At 33.4% G+C, this 18,556-nt stretch overlaps 3 protein-coding genes and 1 long non-coding RNA gene across 4 annotated transcripts in view; 2 read left to right on the top strand and 2 right to left on the bottom strand.

Annotated features, from left to right (window-relative positions):
• The first annotated feature begins 1,603 nt into the window (after positions 1-1,603).
• On the top strand, positions 1,604-3,079 carry wbl (endoplasmic reticulum protein 29-like protein wbl). The gene is made up of 2 exons (XM_090114565.1): positions 1,604-2,319; positions 2,575-3,079. Exons 1-2 carry the CDS (start codon positions 1,771-1,773, stop codon positions 2,776-2,778), a joined length of 753 nt encoding a protein of 250 aa, XP_089970691.1. The 5' UTR covers positions 1,604-1,770; the 3' UTR covers positions 2,779-3,079.
• On the bottom strand, positions 3,070-5,748 carry LOC149899024 (ran-specific GTPase-activating protein-like). Its single transcript, XM_090114566.1, has 4 exons — positions 5,600-5,748; positions 5,335-5,526; positions 4,691-4,925; positions 3,070-4,373 (listed from the first exon to the last, which is right to left on the bottom strand). The coding sequence occupies exons 1-4, from the start codon at positions 5,609-5,611 to the stop codon at positions 4,138-4,140; spliced, it is 675 nt and encodes a 224-aa protein (XP_089970692.1). The 5' UTR covers positions 5,612-5,748; the 3' UTR covers positions 3,070-4,137.
• Positions 5,749-6,278: 530 nt separating this feature from the next.
• On the top strand, positions 6,279-17,092 carry Lztr1 (Leucine zipper like transcription regulator 1). The gene is made up of 16 exons (XM_090114275.1): positions 6,279-6,418; positions 6,678-6,834; positions 7,077-7,248; positions 7,528-7,664; positions 7,878-7,992; positions 9,111-9,274; positions 9,913-10,083; positions 11,938-12,079; positions 12,630-12,793; positions 13,180-13,355; positions 13,565-13,760; positions 14,096-14,250; positions 14,848-15,026; positions 15,295-15,421; positions 15,838-15,995; positions 16,548-17,092. Exons 2-16 carry the CDS (start codon positions 6,692-6,694, stop codon positions 16,728-16,730), a joined length of 2,382 nt encoding a protein of 793 aa, XP_089970401.1. The 5' UTR covers positions 6,279-6,418; positions 6,678-6,691; the 3' UTR covers positions 16,731-17,092.
• LOC149899010 (uncharacterized) overlaps positions 11,052-18,556 on the bottom strand; it is a 156,612-nt gene continuing 149,107 nt past the window's right edge. Inside the window, exon 2 of the long non-coding RNA XR_016457953.1 lies at positions 11,052-11,452. This is a non-coding gene — a long non-coding RNA (uncharacterized LOC149899010). The remainder of the gene's footprint in view (positions 11,453-18,556) is intronic.

Raw genomic sequence — 18,556 nt, 5'->3', positions numbered from 1 at the left:
TAAGATTATAGATTCTTCATGTTATTGGAAAATATCTAAAAGGTATCGTTGCATAACTAAGTAGGTACCTATAAACTGTTGAATTTTCAAGTAAACTCGAAAATTTGGAGAACCAACTATGTTTCATTTGTAAGCTCAATGACCTGCGCAGACTTTCATGTCTGCTAAAATAGATCACTTACAACAGTATCGAGTAACGCAAACAAGGGATTAAAAGTACCGCGTACACGTGCTTTTTTCCGCACACCTGCACAGTGTGCGTTGAATCCAACCACAGGTTGAATCCGTCATCTGCGCAGGCAAAATGCTTCCCATTTCCCATTTGACCTATATTTAAATGCCCTCGACTACTCTCGCTTGGTCAAAGAAAGTTAACGGTTATGTATGAACATGTCATATTTTTTACTGAGTGATTCAAATGCTTATCATGATGGACCTTCCCATCACATAGGAATGAGATGTTGTTCCGCGGTAAAATTGACTAATATCACTGTCGCTTAAAAACTGTCTCCAGATACGGAAATAATAGGTACCATTAAAAAGCTCTTTTACGACGTGACACAAAGCCAAACTAACAAAAAAAAACATACTGACTACTGTAGCTTTTTATTCTGTAGCCTAGCGATAGGATTCTACGCAGAGAGATAATTAATGCTACTCTTTACCGCGATGAAGTATTTCCATGGGAATTTTAGAACACACGGGCGAATCCGCGAGTAACAGGTAGTTTACTTTTCAATAAAGAAACGAATCTTCAATGGCGGCGCTTATCATTCCCTCTCGCTTACACTCGGCCGTACGGCATGCAAAAAAAATGGAAAAATAAAATCACTAAAATGTATTTGATTTTCCCTATAATACTTAGTTTTTATCATAAATTTACAATGACAATTTAAATGTTTTTGCGAAAGTAAATAATGTTTTATTGGAATTTGACAAAATATGTTCTTTGGGAAAAGATGTTCAGTTTTATGGGCTCATTACAAATATAATGGGGATTTTGTTACATTCTGTATACGTAAATATGATAATTCATATAAATACACAAATACCATAACAAGAAAGTTTGTCAACAAACAATTTGAAATAATTAATAAAATAATTATCCATTTATGTTATTTTTATTTTCTTTTTTGCTGACCCTACCATACGTCAGTGTCAGCTTTGGCCGCCATTGAAGATTCGTTTCTTTAATGAACTGCGTAATAGTAACAAATAAATATATACCTTTAACAAATAAAAATATATGTATATTATGTGATTAATTCTAAGTTAATGGGCTTTACAAAAATTGTAATAGAAAACAAACGATATTTTTATGCACCAATCACAGCTCACCACGGCTATTTTAATCAAACTACGTTGTTTCTTTTTATTGCATGCATAAAATTTATCATTATTCTAGCACCTAATATTTATCGTAAGTTTGTAAAGGACAACACGCATAATTTAAACTTCTGACATCGTAATGAAAATATATATTTTTTACTTAACTTTATAAATTAATATTGATATAAATACATATTTATTTTGATGTGCCAATGAGGCAATGAAAACCAATTTTACCGGTTCAATACCACCTGTCAAACTCGAGAAAAGTCAATAAAACTGTGACAGCGACAGAAGAGGTGTCTATTGTGATTTGTGTTACTTCGATTTTAACACCGGCTTTTAGATAAACGCGATAATTAAATATTTCAATAAAAGCGACCGATTTTTCTAGTAGGTAACTGTTATCATATTGTTAAGTTGTTCGTAAGCACGCTCAACATGGAGAAATTTTTACTATTTCTCTCAATTTTATTTACTGTTCCTGCCGCTTATAAAGTGTCTGCATCAAGTGGGTCTATCGAACTCGATGATTTTTCTTTTAATAAAATAATTAATGCATTCTCTGCGTCGTTAGTAAAATTTGATGTTGCATTTCCTTATGGCGACAAGCATGATGCATTTGTAGCTGTAGCCAAAGAAGCAACGGACGTCAGTGAACTAGTAGTTGCTGAAGTCGGTGTAAAGGATTACGGGGAGAAGGATAACGAACAGCTCGCTAGAAAGTATGGTGCAACCAAGGAGAACTTTCCAGTCGTAAAACTGTTTCTTAAAGGAAAGGAGGAACCCATCACTTTTGATGATAGTCAAGGATTTACAACAGATCAGTTACGGCGTTTTGTAAGACAAAACACTGGAATTTATTTAAGCCTCCCTGGTTGTATAAGGGACCTGGACATGCTTGCTATTGAATTTATGAAATCTCCTAAAGAGGAAAGAACCAATGTTTTGAAAAAAGTAGAAGTGTCTTTGAAGGAACTAGCCAAAGAGGTAAGTGTTTTGATTTTTTCTATATTAATTCTCTATTCTCCATTATTGGATCCTAAAACACACAGTGTATTGCTGAGCCCACCTTGTGTACCAGAACCATATTTTTTTACTTTGCAGAGGTTAATAAGAACATGCTATATGAAACCAAGAATAAATTTCATTACAATTAAAATCAAGACCTCTTATATCTGTAACAATTGAATTTACTATTTGAATATAATAAGACTTGTGTTAATTAATTTTTAAATGTTTCAGAATGCAAATACTGGAAAGATTTACAAGACGATCATGGAGAAAATTCTAGAAAAGGGTGATGAATTTGTTAAGACTGAAAACCAAAGAATCAAGAAGGTGATGAGCGGAAAATTATCAGATGAAAAGAAACAAGAAATGGGCCATAGACTAAATATTCTTCAATCGTTTCAATTGCATGAAGTTCAATACAAAGATGAATTGTAATAAATAACACTATCATATAATAATTACACATTCCAAATTTTTTAAGTTTTAATATATCAAATTATTTTATGACTGAGTGACTTATTGATGAGAAAGCAATATCACTTTAAATGTTTTAAGCAATATATTTCGTTTCTTTCCTTTATAAGGAATATCTTCATTTCTTTATAATAAATCTATGAAGAGAAGTTGTTTGATAGTTTGTGTTTTCATAAGTTTAATTGAATTATATTTTTATGTATTATTGATATGCACAGTGTGGTTTAGTTGTACACTAAAGAAATAAAGGTGTGAAAGAAAACTTCTTTGTTTTATTTCCTGTTTCTGTGTAATGAAATCATAAGAATTTATTACATGTGTAATGTAAGATAACAAATTTATCATAAAACTTACATCTATATACAAAACTATTTCATTAGTGAAAAACACAAAATATATGCCAGATGTTCGAAGCAAATAAAAATTTCTTATGTGGTTACAAACTCTTCTCTATCTTGATATGTCATATAAAAAGTACTAAATTTCAAATACTCCACATGTTACTTGTTGATTTCATCAAATATCAAATCCCATTATCACAAAGTCAGCAAATCTATACAATAAGTATTATCCTAGCAAAGGAATTATAAAAAAGTAAATCTAACCTTAAGATTACTCTTCAGAAAATGCTATGAATTATTATAAGTAAAACTTATGACTTGCAAATAGAAATAAACATTAAAAACCTATGGAAATTTAAAATCACAAAAGGATAGTTGTCTGAAAGAATCTTATAATTGGCAGTGATATTGAACAGTCTAATGTGAACCTTAAAAGTAAATAATTAAATATACTGCAACATATGAATAAAACATTATTATTACTTATCATAAAGCAGTCAAATTGTAAATAAGATGTCCATATTCATACAGGATTATTATGTGTGTTTGTAAAAATACATTCATCTCTCTCTATTATGCACATATAATTTGAATATACATTATATCAAGCCTCATTTATCTAAAAACGAATATCTAAGAAGTTTAATGGATTTGTGTGTTCAGGAAATTGATATTTGCATTGAAGATGTTAAATATATTTTATCATTGTGTAAAAAAAAAGCAATGAAAAGTGGATAAAACTTTTATGGACTTTCTTTTAAAATAAGAGAAAATTTCTAAGAATTTATATTATGGCTGAATATTTGTGGCACCTGGTACCCTGTTCTTGCACAATTTGTCTACTGAACATAAAATCCTGTACCAACAAAACATTCAGACTGATAATAAACATTTAATATTTAAAATATTGCAACAATAATATAGACTCAGACAGACCACATCCTTATTTCACATAACATTAGTTTTAAACCGATTAAAATTATTCAGATTTTTCACTATCCACTTTCAGTTCTTTTAATTGTAGCACAACACCATCAGATTCGTTTGTTTCTGGATCTTGACTTTTGTCCACACTTTTTGGTTCAGGGGTGTCGGTATCCTCACTTCTAGTGATACTGCTTTCATCGTCTGACGATGCGTCCTGAGTGTAGAGGCTACATTTTGTTCTAACAATTTCTTGGGCTTCCGCAAACTTTGCTTTCCATAGTTCGGCATCTGTTAATTTCAGTCAAACTTTTATTAGTGACTATGCAGTGGGTTGAATTCTCATATTTTTATCCTAGAGAACAATAATATATATAATATAACTTCAAAGAACTATACTCCTTTCATGTATATGAATGTTATTTCTCAAAGCTCTGACTAATTGAATTTTATTTCTACTGAAAATTTCATCTCATCATAGCTTATATTTGAAATTTACAGAATATAAATCTTAGCTTTATTTTAATTTCCAAATTTAATTTTGGCTTTAATAAGCATAAGTTCACCCATCTGCAAGGTAAAATTAGATATTTAAAAACTATACTTACTCTGGGCATTCCCAAACTTAATAGCAAGTAACTCTTGTTTCATAGTCTCATCTGCATAGTCAGCGAACACTGACCAATTGAACGCTTTATCAGATCCACAGTGCACATTCATTCTAATATCGGGAGTTATAAAATGGTTAGCACACACTTTCAGCGTCTTGTCTCTCCTCATGACCACTCTTACAGTGTGATTAATTTTATGGCGTAATAATTTGATGTCTCCTGTGCCCCTTTCCTGAAAAATTACCATCAATGTTAATTATTTTAATAACATGGTTAAACAAAGTAGTGATTTTAAAAGATCCAGAATATGATAGCATGTCCTCTGTTTACTACTTAATTAATGTTCGTAAGATAAATTTAAAACTTATTGTTTTACCCAATAGTGTTCAGACAATGGAAAATAATCATTACCGCATTAACCTAAATTACAATATTGTTTTACACATTGATTGTAATTAAGAAAACTATTTCAATTAATTAACTGATAGTAGGAATGATCATTAACAACTTATGACTAAATATTAAAGTAATTCAATAAATACTTCTATGTCATTTTTTTAATAATTGTAAACATATTTCTAACAATGAAATATTTTCTTTTGTCTCATGAGAACAATAAAATGAGATGGAAGAACGCTAACCTTCCACTCATGGTCGCTGGTATCATATCGGTAGAGTCTGGCGCGAATTTTCACGAGTTCCTCTTCATCTTCCTCGTTTGTCTGGATGTCTACTAACGGCAAGGAGACAATTGGCTCATAATGAGGATCATGTTCTGGCGTGTCAGGATCACCAGCTTCGCTTTCGCTATTACGCCTCACACTTTCCTCAACCTGCAAACAAAAACATCAAACAATACCTCTACATTGTACAATAGAAAATACAATAGCTTAGCTAAAAACTTACCGGAGAAGACATTTTATTACACAAATAAAATATTTATTTAGTTTCTAGACTAACAAATAATAAGATTTTATTGCTACTCAAAAAATTAAGAAATTACAAAATTACAAAAGAAACAAACTTCGTTATTTAATTCCAAAGACAAAAGAATTATGAAGATTGAAGTGACATGAAACATAGTGATGCCACCATAAAATAATAAAATAAACAAACAACATTTATTAGTTTACCATGTTATATTATGAAATCACATAGCTTTCAGCTCAAATTAATCTGGAAAAAGTTTCATATTGGGAATGTTTTTATTTATACAATAACTTCAATTAAAATTTACAAGTAAATTGCAATATAAAAAAGGTGTTACACATTTTTATATATTTTTACCTCTCAGGAATTCAATAATTAGACCAAAATCATTCTGCATATTTTCACCTTTATAACAGACTTCTTCTTTTCTTCTTCTTCTCTTTCTTAGAACAATTTATACATACATCGCACATACATCTATGTGTGTGGGTGAATGGAATGCTTTATAATAATAAAAAAATGATGATTTTGTGTCCACATAATATTATCTGTAGTTAGGTTATACTCTGTAAGGACTTGATCTGTACTTGATCTGTATTCTGGGTATTCTGTAGTCTGTGGATCTGTATTCAACAAATCTGTCAGAATCTGTCAATTGTGAATTGTCAGAAGTTGATAACTTTCTTGCTAAATAAAAACAAATATTGTAAAATACCGATAAATATTTTTTTATTTGTAAAGGTAAAATAAACTCTTTCACCCTGTCTTCCCAACATTCCTCTTTCAAAGCCTCGGGTAAGTCATTGTAGTTTTTTTATCGATAAAACTGAAAATGTGTTATTAGCCTACCTATGTTTCACCGACCTATTTTTGTGTTTATTTTTATGCTTTTTGTAATCATAACCATGGTCTCAATTTTAAATCCAATATCCGGACTATTGGTCTAGTTTTGTACCATTCAACTCAGTCCGCTGTAATTGGACTGTAAATGTCTAATACGATATAGACATGAGAAAAAGATAAATATTTATTTATATTTTTACAATCGATTTAGATAAATCCGCGAGGATGCAAAACATAGCAAAAATGATAACAGAGCAACTACGCAATCCAAACGAACTGGATATAAGTTTAAGAATGGAGTTTGGGCCATTTGAAACGGTCCACAAATGGAAAAGGATGTCTGAATGCTATGAATTTGTTGGAGCCAGGTAAAATTTAATAAATACTATTTACTGTAAAAAAATTATGTGTGGAAATAAAATATAATTTGCTAAAAATAATACATACTTCTTATACTCCAAAAGTTGATTCAAATGTAAACTTTATTATTAAAATATAAATACAAAATAGTAAAATGTACCATACTCACATCTATTGTTTTATAACTTTTATACTAATGATATTATATGATATAGATATACTACAAACTGGCAATCATTTTTTTTTTCAGACGAAGTAAACATACTGCAGTTGCTTATAAAGATGCAATATATGTGTTTGGAGGTGATAATGGAAAGTCCATGTTAAATGATTTAATAAGGTTTGATATAAAAGAAAAATCATGGACAAAAACTGGATGTATGGGAACCCCACCTGCTCCAAGATATCACCATTCTGCAGTGGTATGTCATGATTTAAATAAAAAAATTATATTGGCAGTATTTTCATTACAATTATTAAGTTATTTTTATACACTACGCTGTACAAAAAGCAGGTATAAAATTTTTATACCTATTTTTTGTACAATACAGATATAGTATTTTTTAACATATTACTCTCTTATATACATAGCTGAAATAAAGCACATAGATTAATCTATATTTAGATGAGAAATTAATTATTTCTTTATGCTTCTGTAGTTTATTCCTTTAGTTATATAAGGTAGAAAAATACATTGACAGGTGCATCGCTCATCTATGTTTGTGTTTGGTGGCTACACAGGAGATATACTGGCCAACTCAAACCTTACAAATAAGAATGATCTCTTTGAATACAAGTTTCAAAGTGCACAGTGGGTCCAGTGGAAGTTTACAGGACAGTATGTACTTTAATTATTACATTTTTAGTGTTTGAAATTAAAATTAATTTTAATTATGTTCTACTGTTACCAAATTTTTGCTTTTTTTTTTCTTATATCTGTATAAACATGTTTTATTCTAAAGAGGAGACTGGTCATGACCCATACAAATACATTATAATTCTCTTTTTGTTCAACAAATGATTTATATTGTTTATACATATTTGTTTATAGAGAGCCAGTACCAAGATCAGCCCATGGTGCAGCTGTGTATGATGATAAACTGTGGATATTTGCTGGATATGATGGCAACGCAAGATTGAATGACATGTGGACTTGTAATTTAGTGGTAATTATAAATGCAATTGACAACATTTCATTTTTTATAAGGCCATGAAAGAAAAAAACCGTTTCTTTATTTTACTCTTGCGATTACAGAAAAAAATTTATTTCATTTTTTAATCGCATATTTTAAGAGAAATTAAATAAAAACGATAAATGTGATGATGACGTCATACATACGGAGGAATAAAAATGCGCCTTAGCCTAATTTAAAAAAAGTTAAAAAAAAAACTATCACTGACATTTACAGGGTATGGCATGTGTCAAATTTCATGTTAATGTCATTTTTGTGAATTATTCATGTAAACAAACTTTTAAATCGTGTTATTGTGTTTTGGTTTTCTAATTTAATTTCATTAGCGTGATGTTTGTTTGATTGGAGTTGGACCAATTCATTTATATTATACAAATAGTGCCTATAGTGTTCATAATTTTCTTGAAATAAAAGACTTTGTTTACTTACTAAAAGTTGTATTTATTTAACACTTTCCAACGTTTTTGGGATAGTATATTTGTTTCCCAGAAATTTTCAGCACCCCTTAACAAATCCTGCATAAAGTCATCATCATCAGTACTTGTGAATAAGTTTCTTTTGTTTAAAATTTGGATCAGCAAATAACAAATAACAATATTTACAAAGCTTGACGAATCAAAGTGACAAATGTGCCAAAATGTCAACAGTCAAGATTTTTTTTAAATTTAAACTAGGTATGTGGCAAAGGAAAAAATGTATTCCTCCGTATGTATGACGTCATTTGGCGCTTACGACATTTTAGAATGAGATGATTTTAAAACTCAAAAAGATGAATGAAAACTTCCATATTTAGAAAAAGCAAAAAATACGTGTATCATAATTTTTGATCTAGTTTTCATTAAAATAAAAAAATAAGTAGCTTAAAATTTTGAAATGTTGTCAATTGGTATTTTGTAAATTTTACATATATCCAGACCCTGATGATATAAACTTATTGATAAATGATAATGATGCTGTGTGTGTAAGAGATAGAATTTTAAAATGGCACTTTTAAGCTTGTCCATACTATGCAAACAAATCTTTCTCTTTATAATATACATGTAAATTATTAGAAGACAAATAACTATATAAAATTTAATAATAATTTTTAGGGTGAGAATCATCAGTGGGAGCGCATAGAGCAAAAGGGTGAATGTCCCCCGACATGCTGCAACTTTCCAGTAGCAGTTGCGCGCAATAAAATGTTCGTCTTCAGTGGACAAAGTGGCGCCAAAATCACAAATGCGCTTTTCCAATTTGATTTCGAAACTCACACGTAAGTAAAATTTATTGAAATAAATTTTATTTCTGACATTATCTTGGTTGCTATTCTGTATAAATAAAAAAGCCCATTTCTTTCGGTCAACACAAGTTTTTAACACTTATAAACATGTCCTTTATTTAAAAAAATGGGAGAGTGTTTTCTTCATTCTTCCATAATTCATTTACATTCATATCCACAGAATTACAATCAACATTATTATTATGCTTACATACTGCATATTATCACGAAATAACCATAATTCAAAGTATGTATGTTTAATATATGTACCACAATTTCAAATAAATAAATTATAATTTCTCAACCATTGAGATAATAGTACTATGTATGGAGGAGACACCACGAACAAAATCTGTGTGCCATTTTTTTGCTCTAACTAAGTTTTAAAAATTATTATTTATTATCCAGTTAGGTACTTACCGATGAAAGTTATACCTTTGCACTTTTCCGTATTATTTGTATTATTTGTGCAATATCGTAACACACACGAAGGCATATTTGATGCGTTTCACTTTAAAACAAATAAAAAATGAGCGTGCAGTTACGCCATATGGCGTATATTGAGCGGAACATAAGTTATGTAGGCGGTGACGTCTCCATATGTATATCTCAATGTTCTCAACACATTCCAGTTGGAGCCGCGTATGCACGGAGCACTTACTCCGCAGCGCAGGCCCCGCCCCCGCGCGTCGCTACGGGCACGTGATGGTGCACCACGCGCGCCATCTCTACGTGTTCGGCGGCGCTGCGGACAGCACGCTGCCCTCCGACCTGCACTGCTACGACCTGGACACGCAGATGTGGTGAGTTTACGAAGTTTTTTTAGGCTTTATGTGTGTGGATATGGTTTTTTTTTTGACGTGGCAACGTCTTATAATTCGATAGCGCCGGCTGCATGCACGAAAAAACATGACTCATGCGGCGTTACCTCGCTCTGAGGCGTTCCATAAAAGGCTTGAAGTGCGAGCGAGAGCGCGGAACGAGCGACAAAGAAGCACAATCGGACGTTGTCACGTTCAACTATCGTCAGTAAACCGACTTTACAGACAACCAATTTTTTTTTTTTCTCGGAAAAAGAAATAGGTTTACCAGGAGTGTTAAACAGCTAGACTGCAGTACCTACATAATTTATTTTATAGTAAGTTCATATGGAAATGATAGAATGTGACATAACCACAGAACAGTAAAAACATATAGAAGTGCTATTATGTCATAATTAGTATGAAAACCAGTGTCGCCAAACCCACACATTTAAACCGATAGTTATACAGTACACTACAAGTAAACTATGCCTTTGATTGGACAGCTTAATTTGAGTAAAAACTGACTTAGGTTATAAATTCAGCATTTCAATATGTACCCTAACGCACCATGTTACGGTTTATTTTAGTATAACATCCCTAGGTATATTAGCTGTTTTGTTTCTCATTGCACAGAAATTCCAAATTCGAAAACATTCAGCTACTCCACAACAGAGGGCGTTAGTTTTCGAAAGATATAAATTTGAAACGCAACATATAGAGATAAGGTTGAAATTTGTGTCACTCAACATTAATGACATTAACTTGATATTTATCTGATGCTATGCTCTGAGGGATGTCAGCCTTGTTATCGATAATTCACAAATAAATATTATATTATAAATGATGTTTGTGTATTTTTTTTCTTTCTTTTACATGAGTATAGTATAATGTGTCACATTTTGGAGTATGTTTATTACTACTAAGTACGTCTTTTTATATTATTATTAAGTATTAAATAAAAAACCGAATAGAATAGTATTAATCTATATTTACAAAATACAAACAGAAAATATGCATTATTTTAAATCTTGGAACTGCCGTAGGTTTGCTGTATCGGTGGCCTTTGTTAGACCGGTTAGTGCTGTTCTGCATCCAGTTAACTCGCCACGTTGCATTTATCCATTTCTCTTTTAAATTAGCCTCTTTGGGAAATCTATAAATAAATTGGACAAATGAAAGCTAAGGAAAAATAAAATAAAATTTAATATTTATAATGTTTGTCTTTTCTAAAGTATCGATACTGTCGATATACGCCATAAGCATCACTAAAGCGACATTCGTTTGTTTATTGCAATAATATTCCAGAAAGTCTTGTTTGCTGTTCAATCTATAATAGTACTAATTTCTTACGTATTAAGGTTCATTTTGACTAAATATTTGTATACAATTTTGACAAATTACGACAAGCGAAGTTATAACATAAAATATAATTAAAATAAATAAAAATAAGACTTACCGATGGTATGAAATGCCTTCATTGCTGATATTATTTCGTCTGCTATCATTTTTGCACTCCAATACCGAACAACACGTCCTAATTAATGAATAAATATGGAAAAAAGGTTTGACAGCTGACAACCGACTCGAATATTTTTCTGCGCATAACTGAGAGCAAGTTAGGTGATCTTACCTTACTAGTGACACGTGGGCCACGCCCACATCACACTTCTATCTACTTTACTGTTCTGTGGACATAACAGTATAAAATGAGGTAGTCTAAATGAAAAATATTTCTTATTGATAATGATGAAGCAATAGAATATTTCAAAAGCACATATTATTGTGATAAAAGCTGCTACGGCATGCCTACTTTAAATGCATATTGAAATTACTCAGCAACGTCATTTGTTATAGGTCAGTGGTGAACCCAGCACCTGACTCGCAGATTCCTTCAGGTCGGCTCTTCCACGCGGGCGCGGTGATGGGAGACGCTCTGTACATCTTTGGTGGTACTGTCGACAATAATGTCAGGAGTGGCGACCTCTATCGCTTCCAGGTACGTAACGAATATTTTTAATGATACAATTTAAATTTAAAATTATTTTGAAATTCCACTTTTTCATAAAATCAAACTTAAAATATATTAATGAATTATTCTGAATTAATTTAAGCATAACTGTAATATTCATGATAATATGTTGAAGTGTGTGTAAATTAAAAGTTCATTTATGTCGTCATTGATAACTTTTGTATGTATGACGCATGTAAAAAAAAACAGTAAATTTAATAGTGTAAAAGGTCAGTCCATTACAGAAACACTTCAATGTATAGTGATTAGTATCTGATAACAGATAAAGCATATTAATTTATTCCCATACTAGCTTCCGCCCACGACTTTGTACGTGCATCCCCGTTTTTCCCCGTTCTCGCAAGAATTTCGGGAAATCCTTTCTTAGCGGATGCCTACGTCCTAACATCTACCTGCATGCCAAATTTCAGCCCGATACGTCCAGTGGTTTGTGCTGTGCGTTGATAGATCACTATATCAGTCACCTTTGAGTTTTATATATATAGATTTTATATATATAGATTATAATACCTGTTAGCTATCGAACTTCCCGCGGTGCACTCTGCACGACGACTTCGGGCGCATCCTCAAGTCGCAGCAGTTCTGCGACGTGACGCTGCTGGTGGGCGGCGAGCAGGCCGCCGTGTTCGCGCACCAGGCGATGCTCGCCGCGCGCAGCCAGTACTTGCGGGCCAAGATCAAGTGAGTGGAGACCCCATGAACGCCATGAATTTGATACTTCCAGGATAATCCTCAGATTCCAACATCAATTATGCTGTATAAATTAATATTCACAACAGCTAATGATTTGAAATTCTACCACAAACACACACATAAATACACACACACGCCAACCTACAAATTCAAACATTTATTTATTCGATTAAACTTGTTCTAGAAGCACTTTTGAATCGTCATAACATATTTTTAACGTTTACCACCGATTCGGAAAGCTATGGAAAAACTAATTAAATATCTTACAAACTATGTATATGTATATGAATTAATATTATAGGAACTCATTTCAGCTATTTTTTATTTATTTTTTCTTATGCCTAAATTTATCAATATTTGTTATTCATTTATAGGGAAGCGCGTGAAGAACTAGCGAAACGCATTGCATCCGGTGAAGAAGAAGCTGAAGAAGAATTTTCATACAAATCTCGTCCGCAGCTCACGGTCTTATTACCAGAGGCCACACCGGAGGCGTTCCGCATGGTGCTCAATTACATTTACACAGATCGGATCGATCCTACTGAAAAAGGTAGGACGCTATTGTTTATTGACTTTTTTCTTAGCCAATATAACAATTTGATTTCTTTCCTCATCTTCGATTTTAGATACGATAAATAAAGGTCAAAAACATCAAACATCCAAGACAATAAAATTTAAATTGCAGACTTTTTCAAAGTTTGAAAGAAGCCTTTTTTATCTATTCCATAATGAAGGTACTTAGTTAAAAACTCATTACAGATGAAGACCCCGCATCCCCAGCGACGATTCTGCTAGTTATGGAGGTGCTACGGCTTGCGCTACGGTTGAGCATACCGCGGCTACGCGGCCTGTGTGCGCGCTTTCTACGCGCCAACCTGTGCTACGGCAACGTGCTGCCCGCGCTACACGCTGCGCACCAGGCGGGCTTGCATTGTATCAAGGAGTATTGTTTGAGGTGAGTAGCGTTTCGAAAAAGTATACGGGTGCTACGTACGCTATCTACGCGTCAATCTGTGCTACGAGAACGTGCTGCCGGCGCTACGCGGGAGCATAGCGCGGCTACGTGGGTTTTGCACGCGCCAACTTGTGTTACAGGAACATGAAGGATCACGAAGGATTGAAGGATTAAGGTCAACATGTAGATATTTTGCATAAAATAATACAAATCAGAAAAATTAAACAAATAATTAATAAGCTTTTGCTAAAACAATAAAACAGCCTACGTAAATAAGCTTTTGTATAAATAAAAACACGTTTTTCAAAAAAATAACACTAGACACCTACCACCAGGTTCGTGGTAAAAGAGTACAACTTCACGCCGATCGTGATGTCGGCGGAGTTTGAGCGCATGGAGCAGCAGCTGATGGTCGAAGTGATCCGCCGCAGGCAGCAGCCGAGCAAGAACCCGGCCACTGCGCAACATGATGTGGATGATGAGATTATTGGTAATTACCAAGAAGCTTAATCTACACTGGAGATTGCACTATGACCATTAACTTGCAACAAGAAAATTGCACACCAACTTGCCAAGTTAGGTGTGAAAGGGATAAAAAAACATACAGGCGTCATTCAACGTCATATTTTCTTGTTATAAGTTAATGGTCATAGTGCAATCTCCAGTGTATTAGATATAAGCTTCTTGGTATTTTCGTATATTAGACATTCGCTCATATTATATGCTATCAATTTCTTTATAATAAATATTCAAACTGGCCACCAACAAAAAAAAACATTCAGGGCATTTGTATTTTCGTATTAGTCATCCGCTCAATTATGCTTTCAATTTCTTTAAAATGAATATTCAAACTATACCAATAAAAAAATGTGTGCGTGTACTAGTGTGCACACGTAAGAAGTGAAACTTATTTTTCAAAAAATAATTTATTATATGCAACTTTACAGAAATACGTCGAATCACGCGCGGTAGGGATAAGAAAAAGATGGCGCGTAACGGAAAAATGTCACGCGTAACGAAAAAATGTTACACTAAATTTTTTCCAACCCAAATAAAGAAGTTTTACTTCAAAAGCAAAACATTCCAGGTACAACTCTAGAGCAGGACATGTGCGTGTTCGTGTCAGGCGGCGGCGCGGAGCTGGCGGACGTGAAGCTGCGCGTGGGGGGGGGAGCCCGACCCGCTCACAGGTCCATACTGGCCGCGAGAGCTGCGTACTTTGAGGCTATGTTCCGGTCCTTCTCGCCGCACGATAATATTGTTAATGTGAGTGTTTTTAGCTTTGTAAGATAGATATTTGTGTAAAGATGTTTTTGTTCCATCTTGAGGCTGTTCAAAGGGTCCACATGTTTACGATATAACTTGCAAAAAATTGTTTCTTAAAAAAATATTTTTACTTTTATTCCCAATAGCACATTAGTAGACTTTGATAATTATTTTGTAAAATTGTTATGTCGTAAATCTCCCATTTTAACTCTATCATGGCTTACTTCTCTGTTGCATCTAGTTTTTATAGCATATTTATGTCAAACAGATTCAAATCTGTGATACGGTGCCATCTGAGGAGGCATTTGACTCGTTACTACGATACATCTACTATGGTGACACCAACATGCCAACAGAGGACTCGCTTTATCTCTTCCAAGCCCCTATTTATTATGGTAATTTATTTAATTTACATATAATGAAATTGTAAACTATAGCATACAGATGTAAATTTTTAATACTTTTGTTAGATTTTTTTTTATTTTTTAGACATTATTGAGGCCATCTGTATATCCGTCCCTTTCTTGTGTAACAGAAGTTAATTTCGTACGAGTTAGTTGTAAACAAAAAATTAACCAAAGTTACAAAAATAGGGACTTGCTAAGTGCTAATCAATTCTTCGAAAAAACGTTTTAAATAATTCTTTCCGTATTTAAATGATTCAAAAGCGCTTCTAAAAGAAGTCTAGTTGAATTATTATCAATTCATATATTCGTTTGAAAATTTTGTAATAGTACTTATAGTTCAAAAATATTTTTATATTCATATTCATATTCAATAGTATAAATATTTCATTCAAATATTCAAACAGGATTCACAAACAACCGCCTGCAAGTGTTCTGTAAGCACAATCTACAAAGCAACGTGTCTCCGGAAAATGTTCTAGCAATACTACAAGCGGCGGACAGAATGCGTGCGGCCGATATCAAGGAATATGCATTGAAAATGATCGTGCACCACTTTGAATTGGTTAGTATTACTACATATTACGTTTTTTTTCTTGTACTATTTTGAAAAACTTTCGAATACTTTTAGCGCAATGGTTGTATATAAAAAAGTATAATGTTTTATTTTGCGATGAATACAACTAAACACTGGCAAGTATGTTGCGTCACTTTAAATGTCTTTTGTGCTAACTATGCACGCGCAAATAGAGATGCAATCTCTCATCTCTTTTTAATCAAAAGATTTTCTGTTCTACATGTCTAAGGAGCGTTGTCCACGTTAGCGAGTAGTTGAATGTTTAAACTCACAATTATTATGTGTAGGTAATAAATAAAAATAAAATAATTAGTTTGTTATGTGTAAACTTATTTATCTCTTTTATATATAAAAATGAATCGCAAAATGTGTTGGTAAGCGCATAACTCGAGAACGGCTGAACCGATTTCGATAATTCTTTTTTTATTATATTCCTAGAAGTACGAGGATGGTTCTTTTGTAGAGAAAACGTAAACATGTACCAAGGGCGAAGCCGGGGCGGACCGCTAGTTTATTATAATAACCAAATTTCTCTTCCAGGTAGCGCACCAAGACGCAATAAGGAACTTAGCACAACCACTCCTAGTGGATATCATTTGGGCTTTAGCAGAAGAGCCTCGCCATGACACCCCCCTCCCCCTCCAACCTCGATCCCTCCCCTCATCCTCCTCCGCTGATACACTTGTAGAGGATGAGTATACACGTCATAGGAGTACCAAGTAGTAGGCACATTAGTAAGACCTCATTCACACGAGAGTTAAAAAAGCGTTGCGTTAAAACCCGGCGTTGGCGCTTTTTAAACGTTCTCTCTGTGGTTGTTCATACTAACGCTTTAAAATCACTCATGTCTCGTCTCTGGCTTCAGTAAGACGTGGAAATGGTTTCTGCTAAATTAATGGCACTAGCGATTTGTGTTATTAAAAGACGAAAAAGAAAACAAAAGGCATTCTGGGTACATCCTCTGAATGAACAGAGATACTTAAAAGGGCAGTTTGTGACACTGTACGAAGAGTTAAGGCAATACCCCGGAATTTTTTTAATTATTTTCAAATGTCTATAACGATTTTGAATACAGGAACGGACGAGACTCCACATCTATAATTAATAGTTCGGGATCAACAATCCACGACATCGTATCGATTTTCTGATGATTATAAGCACAACAAACACGTGCTACCGCTGAGCGAGCGTGCGGCATACTGAACGCAGCGCCGGCGCTTTTTTAGCGCTCGTCTGAATAATAGTAAGAAGTTTCCTATGGTCTATTTTATTAAACGCCCAACGCCGAGCGTTGAAAATAGAACACTGCGCGATAAAAAGCGTCGCGCTTTAAAAGCGCTGACGTGTGAACATATACTTGGGAATGCATTTGTTCTATTTGGACGCTTTTTTAACGGACGTTAAAAAAGCTCTCGTGTGAATTAGGTCTTAAGGAAAATAATTATAACTCCCCTTTTCCTTATAGTGTATTCAGGATGACAATGGGTATAGAAAGGAACTACCCTCCTCCTACGCTGACAATCTCCTAGAGGATAATGACTACATTCGCCATAATAGAGTCACTTTATGTAAAAAATTTGAATTTCTGCGTTTAAAAAAAATATATTATTGAATATTTATATATTTCTACTATAGTAGTTTTTGTAGTTCAAGACAATGATAAAGATATTTTAAATAACTCAAACGTCATATTTAAATACTTAAAAATTACAAATTCAATTAAATTTTACATAATGGGAATTTCGCATTCATGACATTCGCTGTGTTAAAAATAAATAAAATATTCCTTTTCAATTGTTCTTGCTCAGTATTGCAGCCAATAAAGATTTTGAAACAAAGTTCCTTCTTGCGCGTTGCGAAAGGGGGCTAGACGAAAAAATTGAGTCTAAAAGTTGTAACAACACATTGCTATAGTTGTAAGCCGTGCGCGGAAGCGTGCACGCGTTTCTCTGTTTGTCTCTCTTCCTCATAGAACTTCGTTCCATCCCGGACTCCCTTGACAGTTGACACCTCTATTTTTTTTATAATTCATTCCTTTGCCTTAATATGTAGAAATAAAATCGGTTAGTTTAAAGTATTCACTATTCACATATCTCACGCGCGTATACTACCTAAGTCCTAAGTGATAGCCATGGACGTATAAAAAAAGACGGACGGTATATCGCCTATACATTGAGTGAAGCCTAGTAATGGCGGCGAAACATCCATGTGTGTGTGCCATGTTGCCATAGCAACAGCTGTCCTGTTGACAATGGCGGCTGTATTTTTTTCTATAAATTTTGCCGTAATAATTTTGTCATTAAAACATAAAAGAAATAACTTGCTTCCCTGTGGAATGTAATCCCTCGTGTTTTGTTATTTAAAATTGTACTGTTGCGACACCATTTAACCACGCAAGACGGCATTTTAAATATTTTTTGTGAAACAGTGACGCAGTTAATCAGTCGGTAGTTCACGACGTAATGGCGGCCGACTAGCTTACTATGGTGAGAGTGTGTGCGTGTTTATTGTCTTTACACGATCGCTAGCTTACTATGGTGGCTTCACGT

The sequence above is a fragment of the Colias eurytheme genome, chromosome 21 (assembly GCF_061535395.1).
Source record: "Colias eurytheme isolate Ceu_HAF_F1 chromosome 21, ilColEury1 Martin Lab GWU primary, whole genome shotgun sequence".
Lineage (NCBI taxonomy): Eukaryota > Metazoa > Arthropoda > Insecta > Lepidoptera > Pieridae > Colias > Colias eurytheme.
The sequence above is the reverse complement of the archived record's forward strand: the minus strand, read 5'-3'. Positions and strand labels throughout refer to the sequence as shown.